At 48.7% G+C, this 12,850-nt stretch overlaps 1 protein-coding gene and 1 pseudogene across 2 annotated transcripts; both read left to right on the top strand.

The window, feature by feature from the left end:
- The first annotated feature begins 2,222 nt into the window (after window positions 1-2,222).
- LOC116538231 lies at window positions 2,223-4,558 on the top strand (annotated as a pseudogene). Its single transcript, XR_004263564.1, has one exon. The product of XR_004263564.1 is annotated as a prothymosin alpha-like (transcript).
- Window positions 4,559-10,570: 6,012 nt separating this feature from the next.
- LOC116538274 (NUT family member 2F-like) lies at window positions 10,571-11,644 on the top strand. The gene is made up of 2 exons (XM_032260553.1): window positions 10,571-10,847; window positions 10,929-11,644. The coding sequence occupies exons 1-2, from the start codon at window positions 10,571-10,573 to the stop codon at window positions 11,627-11,629; spliced, it is 978 nt and encodes a 325-aa protein (XP_032116444.1). The 3' UTR covers window positions 11,630-11,644.
- Window positions 11,645-12,850: the final 1,206 nt, after the last annotated feature.

Genomic DNA, 12,850 nt, shown 5'->3' with positions numbered 1-12,850 from the left:
CACATCCAAGAGAATATTATTCAGTGTTAAAAAGAAATTCTGACATATGCTACAACATGGATGAACCTTGAGGACATTACATTAAGTGAAATAAGCTGGTCATAAAGACTACATGATTACTTATATGAGGTACCTAAAATAGTCAAGCTTATAGAAAGAGAAAGTAGAATGGGGGCTGCCAGGAGCTGAGGAAAGGAGAAAGGGGGAGTGGTTGTTTAACGGAAATGGAGTTTGTTTTGCAAGATGAGAAAGTTCTGCAAATTAGTTGCACAACATATAAATATATTTAACCACACTGAACTGTGTACCTAAAAATGGTGGCAATGATAAATTTATGTTACGTGTATTTTACCACAATTTAAAACAATCAATTGGCCGTATTTTTGTGAGGATCTAAGTCTGGGTTCCATTCTGTTCCATTGATCTACATGTCTAAATCTTCTCCAATACCACACTGCCTAGTGCGTTTTTTTGTTTGTTTGTTTTTGAAATAGAGTTTCAATCTTGTCACCCAGGCTCGAGTGCAATGGCATGATCTCAGCTACCAGCAACCACCACCTCCCAGATTCAAGCGATTCTCCTGTCTCAACCTCTCCACTAGCTGAGATTACAGGAGCCTGCCACCATGCCTGGCTGATTTTTGTTTTTTTGGTAGAAATGGCGTTTCACTATACTGGCCAGGCTGGTCTCAAACTCCTGACCTCAGGTGATCTGCCTGCCACAGCCTCCCAAAGTGCGGGGATTAGAGGCATGAGCCACTGCACCCGGACCTGATAGTGTCTTAAAACTGAACATTACTGGCCAGGAACTATGGCTCATGCCTATAATCCCAACACACTGGGAGTCCGAGGCGGGCAGATCATGAAGTCAGGAGATCAAGACAATTCTGGCCACCATGGTGAAATCCCGTCTCTACTAAAACACAAAAAATTAGCCGGACATGGTGGCAATGTCAGCTACTCAGGAGGCTGAGGCAGGAGAATCGCTTGTACCTGGGAGTGGAGGTTGCAGTGAGCCAAGATTGCGCCACTGCACTCCAGTGTGGCGGCAGAGCCAGACTCTGTCTCAAAAAATAAATAAATAAATTGAACATTGCTTATTTTTTATTTGGGGGAAAGGTTGAGGTAAGATGCATAGCTATAAAAAGAACCACTAGTGATTATTTCCCGTTTCCTGGAACTAGCTGCTGATCGTTTTGTACCTTGGTTCGCTTTCGACATGCCTGAGACAGCGAAGTCCGCTCCCGCCCCAAAGAAGGGCTCCAAGAAGGTGGTGACCAAGGCACAGAAGAAGGACGGCAAGAAGCGCAAGCGCAGCCGCAAGGAGAGCTACTCCATGTACGTGTACAAGGTGCTCAAGCAGGTGCACCCCGACACCAGCATCTCCTAGAAGGCCATGGGCATCATGAACTCCTCCGTCAACGACATCTTTGAGCGCATCGTGGGCGAGGCTTCCCGCCTGGTGCATTGCAACAAGCGCTTGACCATCACCTCCAAGGAGATCCAGACGGCCGTGCTCCTGCTGCTGGCTGGGGAACTGGCCAAGCAAGCCGTGTCGGAGGGCACCAAGGCCGTAAGTAAACTTGCCAAGGAGGGACCTTTTCTGGAATTTCCTGATCTGATCAAGAAAACTTCTTACCAAAAAAAAAAGCACAAATGCTTTCTGTTACCTCATTATCTACTGCAGAAAAGACGACTGAGGAATGCAACCACACCTGAATGGACTTTTCCACAAGATAAAGCTGGCTTCTTGGTCTCATTCAGATTTCAAAGAGAATCATTTACAAGTTAATTTCTGTCTCCCTGGTTCATTCCTTCTTGCTTATAATCATTCACTGTTCCTCAAATAATTGTATACGTTACCCATCTCCTCTTTTGCCTCTGAGAAAGGATATATAAGCTTCTGTACCACACCGAGGGGTTGGAGTAATCATTCTGTGGCCCCCAGCCCTGTACATTAATAAATTTGTATGCCTTTAAAAAAAAAAAAAAGAACCACTAGTATTGTAAATATATTGTTAAATAAACACAATGGACACAGTCTGATAAGTTTTATGCTGAGAAAGATGGGGCCATATTATATTCCTCTGTTTTCCAGGGCCCCACCCAGTGGCTGACTCCCACGGAGTAAGCACTCAAGACATTTTTTTTGAGACAGGGTACTGCTGGGTTGCGCATGTGGAGTGCAGTGGTGTCATCACGGCTCACTGCAGCCTCCAACTCCTGGGCTCAAGTGATCCTCCTGTCCGGGCTGGTCTTTAACTCCTGGGCCGAAGCTATCCTGCTTGAGCCTCCCAAAGTGCTGGAATTACACCATTTGACTGCCGGGCACTCAATTAATTTCCGACAAAGGAATGAAGATATAACTTCCTTTACCCACTGCAGCTTAAAATACAAGAGAAGCTCTGGGATATTAAAATGAGAAACAGTCTTGGAAAAAATTAATTTGAGCACACAGAATATTTGCCAGTATGTGCTACAAGAAATATGCAGTCAAAAATATCCATAGAAGTGTTGCTTAGAATGGGGCAAAAGCCCAAGAGAAAAAAAACCTCTCACAGGGTTAATGAGAACTACAAGCCAGGCTTTAGGCAGAATTGTAGTCAGGCATCAACCAGGGTGCACTGGTGTGCCCTGACTCACTTCCCTGCAGCTGCTAACTAACCGAGGGGCTCACAGCACACTGACCACCTGCTCCTCCATTGCTCCCATTGATAGAAACCGACACTGGACCTTTTTACCCAAGAATTGTTTAAGGTGTTTTACGGATCCTGAATTCCGGCAGAATCCCTGATGCCAACAGGTCTGAAGGTCCATACCAGGAAACTGACTCAGCATCTCCTGGTCCAATGACTTCACCCCCCACTTCTCAACCAATCAGCAGTCCTCATACCTTAGCCCATCACCTGTTCAGACCCCTTAGAATCCCCATCCCCAAACCTCCCAGGGAGGCAGATTTGAGGTTTCCTCTCATCTTTTCGTTCAGTTGCCCTACAATTATTCATCTCCTTTGGTGCAACAGGCAATCCAACCTGGTGGTCTTATAACCATATTAAAGTGAAACAGAGAAATAAATGTGAAGCAGAGAGGTGTGACTTGGAAATTGTATACACTGGGTGTGGCAACTCCCCTATAATTTGTGTTTTCATACTAACTTTGTTAACATTAATAAAGTGCTACCTTTGACTGACTGTGATTCTGATGAGGAGGAGGAGGAGGAGGAGAATAGGGGTGGTAAGGTTTTAAACTATTCTCTTTCCTCATTTTCCAAGCATTTACAAGTAGCTAAATTTTTCCACATATTCGTTTCTTTCTACAGAACTTCCATTAAAATAAAAAGCAATTCTGAATCAAGCCTTATGCATAAGAATTAATGGTTCCACCTTATAGATCCCAAATCAGTGTGTCATTTGGGCAAGTCACCTCTCTCCCAGATTCCTATCTGTCCTACATGTAACTGGAATTTTGCAACAGATGTTACACTCTTCCTTCTCCTTAGCAGCTCTGTTAGAAACTTTAAGAAAGCCTGAGAGTAAAATCTGTACCGTATAAATCCAGAGGAATGTTTATACGGACTAATTTCCTCCAATCTGGTCACCTTTCTATGCGAAAATTCCTCATCTTACAATGTCTCATACTTAAAGTCATTTGGCCTCTTAACTGCACTGTTGAATATTTTTAAGACCAAAAAGCTTGCTAAACTCAAAACAGTGAAAGCATTCAGTTGAAAATAAAGTGAAAAGCCACATATGGCTTAGAGGGAGAAAGCAGCGCTAATGATTTTAGGCCTTAACAGTTTGAGATCCAGACTGGCTGCTCTGAAGCCATCTTTGCATTGTTCCTCGCCCAGCTCCTTGCTCACCGCAGCCGCCTCCACTGCGTGCCTCGACTCTTCCGCTGAGGACTCTGGCAGCTTTATCACCAGAGTCCCTGAACTCTCGCTTTCTTTTTAATCCCCTGCATCGGATCACCAGCGTGCTCCACCATGTCAGACGCAGCCAGAGACACGAGCTCCGAAATCACACCGAGTTAAAGGAGAAGGAAGATGTGGAAGATGCAGAAAACGGAAGAGATGCCCCTGCTAACGGGAATGAGGAAAATGGGGAGCAGAAGGCTAACACTGACACAATGAAGAGGAGGAGGAAGGTGGGGAGGAAGAGGAGGAAGAAGGTGATGGTGAGGAGGAGGATGGAGATAAAGATGAGGAAGCTGAGTCGGCTATGGGCAAGCGGACAGTAGAAGATGCCGAGGATGACGATGTCGATACCAAGCAGAAGACCGATGAGGATGACTAGATAGCAATAAAGGAAAAGCTAAAAAAAAAAAAAAAAAAAAAAAAAAAAAAAAAAAAAAAAAAAAAAAGACCGCCGTGACCCTATTCCCCTTGCACTTCCCATCTCAGAATCCAAACGTGGTCACCACCTTTGAGTAGAGAGGCCCGCCTGCCCGCCCACCACAGGCAGGGCCACCTGCAGATGACACATGCGCTCCACCACCAAACCCAAACCGTGAGAATTTGCAGCAGGGGAGGAAAACAGCCAAAACTTCCAAGGCCCTGCTTTTTCTTAAAAGTACTTTAGGCCGGGCGCGGTGGCTCAAGCCTGTAATCCCAGCACTTTGGGAGGCCGAGGCGGGTGGATCACAAGGTCAAGAGATCGAGACCATCCTGGTCAACATGGTGAAACCCCGTCTCTACTAAAAAAATACAAAAAAATTAGCTGGGGATGGTGGCGCGTGTCTGTAGTCCCAGCTACTCAGGAGGCTGAGGCAGGAGAATTGCCTGAACTCAGGAGGCGGAGGTTGCGGTGAGCCGAGATCGCGCCATTGCACTCCAGCCTGGGTAACAAGAGCGAAACTCCGTCTCAAAAAAAAAAAAAAAAAAAAAAAGTACTTTAAAAAGGAATTTGTTTGTATTTTAATGTACATTTTATATTTTTGTACATATTGTTAGAGTCAGCCATTTTTAATGATCTCCAATGACCAAACCAGCCTTCAGAGTGTTCTCTGTCCTACTTCTGATTTTACTTGTGGTATGATCATGTCCATTACAATCTCAAAGGAGAAAAAATACGTTGTTAAAAAAAAAGCAAAAACAACAACAGAAAAACAATCTTATCTGAGCATTCCAGTAACTTTTCCGTGTATGTACTTAGCTGTACTATAAGCAGTTGGTTTGCATGAGATGGTTTAAAAGGCCAGCTGGGCCCGGTGGCTCATACCTGTAATCTCAGCACTTTGGGAGGCTGAGGCAGGCAGATCACACGAGGACACAAGTTTGAGATCACTTTGACCAACATGGAGAAACACCGTCTCTACTAAAAATACAAAAAATTAGCCAGGTGTGGTGGTGCATGCCTGTAATCCCAGCTACTTGGACAGCTGAGGCAGGAAAATCACTTGAACCCAGGAGGTGGAGGTTGCAATGAGGCGAGATCCCACCATTGCACTCCAGCCTGGGCAACAAGGATGAAATTCTACCTTAAGAAAAAAAAAAAAAAAGGCCAAATTCAAAAGGTTTCTTTTTTTCCCTTGTTATCTATGAAATTGCAGTGGGTTTTTTTCTTTTTTTTTCTCTCTATTTTTTTTGGCCCGCTTGATGTATGTGTGAAACACTTGTCCAACAATAAAAAGGAATTTTATTTTGTTGAGTTGTTCTTAAAAAAAACAAAAAAGTTTCAAATCCCAGAGAGAAAATTAATAAACGAGTAAGTCTGCAAAAATATCAAGGTTATTGGTATTTAAAATCAAACTGTGGCTGGGCATGGCTCACGCCTGTAAATCCCAGTACTTTGGTACACTATGGGCAAATCACATGAGACCAGAAGTTCAAGACCAGCCTGGCTAACAAGGTGAAATCCCATCTCTACTAAAAATACAAAAATTATCCAGGTCTGGTGGTATATTCCTGTGACCCAGTTACTTGGGAGGCTGAGGCAGGAGAACCACTTAAACCTGGGAGGCAGAGGTTGCAGCGAGCCAAGGCTACGCCATTGCACTCCAGTCTAGCCGACAGATTGAGGCTCCATTTCAAAAAAGTTTTCAAATAACATCAAATCATCAAAGTTGTTCAGACCTTCTCCTAACACTTGCAGGGCCCAGACTAAGAATACAAAAGACGGCCCAAATATCCTATCTCCGGGTGTATTTAAGTTGCAAAACAAATTAACAAACTGTCAGATAAAACATGCTCTACATTCCTAGCTTGACAAATGCACCCATCTAAAACACTGAACGTTTTTTTTTTGTTGTTGGGGTTGGGGACGGAGTCTTGCTTTGTTGCCCAGACTGGCAATGCAATCGTGGCTTGCTGCAACCTCCACCTCCCGGGATCAAGCAATTCTCCTGCTTCAGCCTGCCAAGTAGCAGGATTACAAGCGTGTGCCACCACACCTGGCTAATTTTTCTAACTTTTTAGTAGAGACAGGGTTTCACCATGTTGGCCAGACTGGTCTTGAACTCATGACCCCAGGTGATCTGCCCACCTCAGCTTCCTAAAGTGCTGGGATTACAGAACATTAAACTTTTAAAATTGGTTTTTTTTTTTTTTTTTTTTGAGACGGAGTTTCGCTCTTGTTACCCAGGCTGGAGTGCAATGGCGCGATCTCGGCTCACCGCAACCTCCGCCTCCTGGGTTCAGGCAATTCTCCCGCCTCAGCCTCCTGAGTAGCTGGGATTACAGGCAAGCACCACCATGCCCAGCTAATTTTTTGTATTTTTGGTAGAGACGGGGTTTCACCATGTTGACCAGGATGGTCTCGATCTCTTGACCTTGTGATCCACCCGCCTCGGCCTCCCAAAGTGCTGGGATTACAGGCGTGAGCCACCGCACCCGGCAAAATTGGTTTTAAGATCTGTTTCTCCCAGGGAAAAATATGGAGCCAGTGCCATGGTGTGCGCCTATAATCTCAGCTACCCAGAAGGCTGAGCAGAAGGACTGCTTGGCTCAAGAGTTTGACGCCAGCCTGGGCAACACAGTGAGACCTCACCTAAAAACAAACAAAAAAATGGCAAAATGGCAAGATAATTGAGTGTGACTAAGTTGAACGTGTCTGGATGCCCTGATGATAACCTGGTGATTTGGGGATGAATAATAAAGGTGTATACATTGCATTAATTGTTTTTTGACCTTCACTTGTTATTTTACTTTTTTCTGATACACAATCTCACTCTGTTCCCCAGGCTGGAGTGCAGGGGCACGATCTCGGCTCACTGCAACCTCCACCTCCCAGGTTGAAGCAATTCTGCCTCAGCCTCCCGAGTAGTTGAGATTATAGGCGTGCACCACCATGCCCAGTTAATTTTTGTATGTTTAGTAGAGATGGGGTTTCACTATGTAGGCCAGGCTGGTCTCAAACTCCTGACCTCGTGAACTGTCTGCCCCGGCCTCCCAAAGTGCTGTGATTACAGGCAATAGCCACTGCGCCTGGCCCACTCATGTTATTATAATGAAAACTTGCATGTAACTTATGCTCTACTGACAGTATGGATGCTTGTTCCATCTAGCCCTACATACATACAAATGTAAGAATAGCTCACAACGTTCAGTATTACAAAATGTTTCTCAGGTGCTATGTGCAACTGTGGTGAATACCAGAGTAATGTAAGTATCTCGGCAATCAGAGCTGGAATGTGAAAAGAACATGAATGCTCAGCATATCAATATTGCAATTAGGCAAGAACTAATTGCTTTCATGCTATCCGCGTGTAATGATTTGGCAGGCAACTGTTTTTTTTTTTCTTCCCTAAGTACTTCCTCCTCTCAAATCTGTCCTCTAATTGGACCAGGATCTGCTTTGACATCAGTGGCACAATACGCTGGGAAACAAAATGAAAGGCTTTCTAGCCTTATAGCTACTCTTTCCTGGACTGAGGCTTTCCAGCAAAGGAGGTGGGAAGTAAGGCTGGCCTGCTGGTGTGGACAGATTCCAGAAACATACACAACCTGGGGACACAAGGACTGCTTCCATAACAATGATGAGCACACAGCCACCTAACAGCCTGGATCATCTGAACCAGGTGGCGGATCCAGACGTGAATCGTGTGACAAACACAAGGCTTCTTAGGAAGTGTCCTAAATTGTGTTTAGGAAGCACAGCCCCTGTTGAAATTCATCAAGAGTGGGAAAGAGCCCAAGTGGGAAGGAGCATGAGTTGAGGGGCACAAAAGTAGGTCTGTTGACAAAGAATGGAAGTAAAGAGGACATCAGGTTGAAGCTTTGTGCTGTGAGTCAGAAGGACAATTTAAAAGTTGCCTGTAGAGGCCCACACCGTCTGTTTCTGCCAACCAGCTGGAAGGGAACCTCAGTTCTTGCCGATTGGCTGGAGCCCTTCACAGAATGTCCCCCACCCCTACCAGTACCTGCTGCAGCGCCCCTCCCCCTCTGCAGAATGTCTGGGGTCCTATGTTCTAAACCTATTTACTTTCAAATTTCCCCTGATCCACCTGAACTCAGGAGAATCTGTTGAGGCAGGTCACTCTCTGGGTCCTGCCCTTGACTCTTCTCATTGTGGAAACTGTCAGACAGTGGTGATCAGCAGCCAGCCTGAGGGGATGGCTTCAAATGGAGGTGAGCCTTTAGAGACAGGGGCATTATCCAAGTCTCTGCCATGTTTCAAATCCTTGGGAATTCAAATTTCACACTGCCCCAGGAGACAGTTGGTAGGGCTGACGTTGAGGGAGGGACAGAGCACTAGATGTCCCCAAAGACATCACACCTGGGGAGGGCCATGGCACCCTGAGTCTGTAGTTAGGGAGGACGACGGCTCCTTAGAGTTGGACCAAGGTGCCTGGGGAATACACCGTGTAGGGGAAGGGATGGAGTGGATGTATTGATTCTTTCTAAAGGGGGACGGGTCACGTCACCGTGTTTGTAGGGAGTGGTGGGATCGAGTTGTGCCGGTGGCCGAAGGAGGATGACAGACAAGTCTGAGCCCTGTTTTGTGTCTTCAGGCTCCTGGAAGGTGTCCTTCCATAGTGTTCAGAGGGATTTGGACTGGACTTTTTTAGATGTTAGGGAGGAGTGGGGAGAAGTGGTCTCAGCCAGAAAACTGTTTGGTGGGTTGTCTGTGACAGAGCATGCAGTGACAGCCTCTGGTGGGCGAGGCTGGGGGTACCGTAACTGCCGCAGCCTCTCAGCTCCCTCCCTAGAGGTGGCTTCTCCGTCAATTCAGGTAGCTGTTGGCTCTGATTTAACAGGGGTGGGGCAGTTGGGGAAGTTCAGGCAACATGGCCTGGGCTTCCCAGGTTGTTCTGAATTGTTCGTCGTTTTGTGGAAACTCAGGTCTTCAGACCCACTTCCTCTTGTCTACTAGCTCATGGCCTGTCCTCTGCACTTTGTGTTACTGTGGAGATGAAGGATTTGCTTCTATTCCATGTCTACTGCCTCATGAACAGGGGACAGGTGTCGACTCTTGTGGGTTCTCAGTGGAAGGGTCTGGAAAGATGGTTTCCTTTTCAGTAGAGGAAGGAGAGTAGCGCACAAATAGGAAGATGGTCCTCTTATTATTATTATTCAAGTTAGGGTGTGTGTCCTGACTGATGAGGTGCACGTGCTATATCCCTATTCCCCTTGACTGGAGACTGCATGAGGTCCTAGTGAACAGGGATGAGTCCAGACAACTATGTCCCACCTGGCCCGTGGCCCAAGAACCTCTGGTTCTTAGTTGGTCCCTATATTCAGTTACTGGGAGCTCAAAGGAAAAGGACCAGAGATGGGCTCGCTGTCCCACGACCTACTGTAACATGACCAGCAGCTGTGAAAATCCCCGGACACCTCCCCTGACAGCCCCAGTGCTCACTGCTGGCTGGCTGTGCTCTAATCGTGTGCCGCTGTTGCTGGCTGAGCAATGACAGTACCTCAGGGAACTTCACCACTGCTTCTCAGACCTGCTCCCTGGGAACAGAGCTTCCTGAGTGGCAGCCAGGACCACCGAGCACGGAGGAAAGAGTGGCCTGACTCTGACCCCTGTTTAGCACTTGCTGTACGTGGTGCCACAACAATCAATTGCACGCTCGGCGTGATGCATTATAGGTTACCTTCAGGGTTCACAGGGCACTGCCTTGAGAGAGATTTCCATTCAGTGGTTTTCCATCTTTCTTTCTTTCTCTCTTTTTTTTTATAACAGACTCTTGCTCTGTCACCTGGACTAGAACGCAGTGGTGCAATCTTGGCTCACTGCTGTCTCTGCCTCTTGGGTTCAAGCAATTCTCCTGCCTCAGCCTCCTGAGTAGCTGGGATTACAGGTGTGCGCCACCACATTCAGCCTATGTATTTTAGTAGAGACATGCTTTCAGCACGTTGACCAAGCTGGTCTTGAACTCCTGACCTCAGGTTACCTGCCCGCCTAGGCCTCCCAAAGTGCTGGCATTACAGGCGTGAACCACCACGCCCAGTCTATTCAGTGGTTTTCTTTTGTTGTGCTGAGCTAGGAAAGAAAGGGGTGTACGAGAGCTTAAGGAAAAGGAAGACTGAAGAGGAGATGGGACCATAATATTAGGAACCTTCTGGCTTCCTGGAGGCCTTCTGAGTGCAGAGCACTGCCCTGGGGGAGGCCCCTCACCTGCTGCTGAGCATGCTGAGGGACACCAAGCCGGCGAGAGACTCATCCCTGACCCATGGCTTGGGAGATGCCTGTAAGGCTGGCAGGGTCTGCCAGGGACGCCCAAGGGAGAACCTCAGAGGCAGCGAAGGCTTGGCTGTTGCTTCCTGGCAGACAGGCGTCAGGGAGTCTAGTGGAGCCGTGGCCAGGCTCTATGGTGAAGCGACCCTCCCGTGCAGGAACAGAGCATCCAATGCACACTCAGGGACACTTGCAAGCTGCAGAGTTTCCCTGTCACACTCCGTCAGCTGTAGGACACCCCTCTGATTCCCAGTGACTACTGCAGACCTGGAGACCTCAGCTCATTCACCTCTTTCCTTTCCCTCCACAGCATACCCAGTGCTGGGACCAGACGTGACCGAGAACGCTGGCGCCTCCATGCCAGTGTTCACGGCTCTGCCCTTTGCCACACCTGCTCCCGGCCCAGCACACGGGCCGCCCCTCAGGACTGCAGTGGTTCCTCCAGGTGGCCCTCCGGTGCTGTCTGCCTTCCCCAGGACCCCTCTGGTGGCAGGACAGGATGGCCGAGGCCCAAATTGGGTTGGGGCTTCCAACATCCTTGTCCAGATGAGGACAGAAGTGGGGCCTGTGAAGGCCCCTCAGGCACAGACCTTGGTCCTAACTCAGGTACCCCTCGTCTGGCAGGCTCCAGGTGCCGTCTGTGAGGGCGTGGCATGTCCACCTCCCCGGCCCCTGGCAGCTGCCCCTGTGGTGCCCGCTATGGCTGCCCAGGTCGTTGGGGGCACCCAGGCCTGTAAGGGAGGCTGGTCCCAGGGCCTTCCTCCTCCAGCACCACCAGCGGCTCCCCAGCCAGCCCTCATCATGGCCCCAAGAAATGCTTGTCCATGGCCACAAGGGGCTCATAGAGAGGGCAACCTGGCTCCCTCCCAGGCCAAGAATCCCGCACACGACTCCTGCAACCCCAAGACCGTGTATGAGAACTTCCGACTCTGGCAGCACTACAAGCCCTTGGCTCAGAGGCACCTTCCCCAGAGCCCGGACATGGAAGCGCTTTCCTGCTTCTTCATGTGAGTGTCCTCGGAGCACCGGAGCTAGTCCTGCAGCTCACCCATAAAGAGGCTGCTCGATGGACGGGAGGTCACGCTGTTGAGAGGACCATGCAGAGCGGTCTTGAAAGCAATGGGTTGAACTATGGAAAGGCACATTTTCAGCAACATTAATCTGGCTATCGCTTAGGACAGACTCTCAGGGGCCTTATGTCACTTGCCCCCTCACTGTCCCGTGAGTGCAGCCAATCCTTACTTTCAATCATTTTCATGACAATGTTTACAGAAGACCCAGGTCAGAGAGGGTTCCTGGTCTGACAGGAACCACAGGTTGGGTTTAGGACTTGAGTGCACCCCAGTGCCTCCCCTTGACCTCAGTGGCGAAGGCCAGGGGCACAGCACATGGGCTGGGGGTGGGAGCTGCAGGAACCTGGCACATGCCCATTGCTCTGCCAAGGTCCAGCTGGCACAGCGGTGGTGGAACCTGCACAGGGGATGGTCTCGGGCCCCGAACTAGGGTCCATGCTGGGCAGGTATTTGCAGCTTCTCCCTTGAACCCTTCTAGAAAAAGGGACGACGATGCTTCATTCAGAGGATGGTGAAGAGGTGACTTGAGCTCACATATGATGCACGCAGCACAGTGTCCGGCACATGCTGTGGCACATTACATGATAGCACTTATGATTACTGTCCCTATTACTATCATTATCAGGACTAGGCCATCTTGCACAGTGCTCCCCAAAGCCGCAGGCTCCAGTGATGGCTCTGAGTGCACCACGAGCCCAGCAGCCCAGGGCCGTGGACTGTGGTGACTGAGGCAGCAATGCCAGCATCTGGGAGAGTTTGTCGTTTCAATCCCAGTCCTGCCTCTCTCCATCCTGCGGTGCCTCTGTGACCCTGTGTCCCCCGCTGATGAGCAAACCCGTACTCCACGGGAGCTTGAGCGCATCCACCAGGCAACACACTGGCCACTCCCCTAGGCAAGTGCCCTGTCCAGGGTGTAGGTGTAAGGCGACGCCATCTTTGCCCCCAAAAATCTTGCCGCTCCTGCATCCTGGGACTATATTTGCATTCTCCCTTGTAGCTGAGTCCGGGTGCACTGGAGACCCTGATTCTCAAAAGTGGAGTTGGCCCAGGCTCACAGGCTCCGCATGCAGTGGGCTTGGATGCTGCTCTGCTTTGGTTCTGGTTTCTGCTCCTCGCCAGGACCCTGAGGCTGCATCCCAAGGGGCTGCCTTGCTCCAGA

This window comes from Sapajus apella, unplaced genomic scaffold (assembly GCF_009761245.1).
Source record: "Sapajus apella isolate SASKATOON/1434 unplaced genomic scaffold, GSC_monkey_1.0 scaffold118, whole genome shotgun sequence".
NCBI classification, from domain to species: Eukaryota; Metazoa; Chordata; class Mammalia; order Primates; family Cebidae; genus Sapajus; species Sapajus apella.
The sequence above is the reverse complement of the archived record's forward strand: the minus strand, read 5'-3'. Positions and strand labels throughout refer to the sequence as shown.

What these genes read in the sequence shown, in the direction of transcription:
- LOC116538274 (XM_032260553.1), top strand. Translation starts at nt 10,571, where the DNA reads ATGCTGAGGGACACCAAGCCGGCGAGAGACTCATCCCTGACCCATGGC. An exon ending in CCTGTCACACTCCGTCAGCT is followed by an intron (nt 10,848 to 10,928) that starts GTAGGACACCCC and finishes TTCCCTCCACAG; the next exon opens with CATACCCAGTGCTGGGACCA.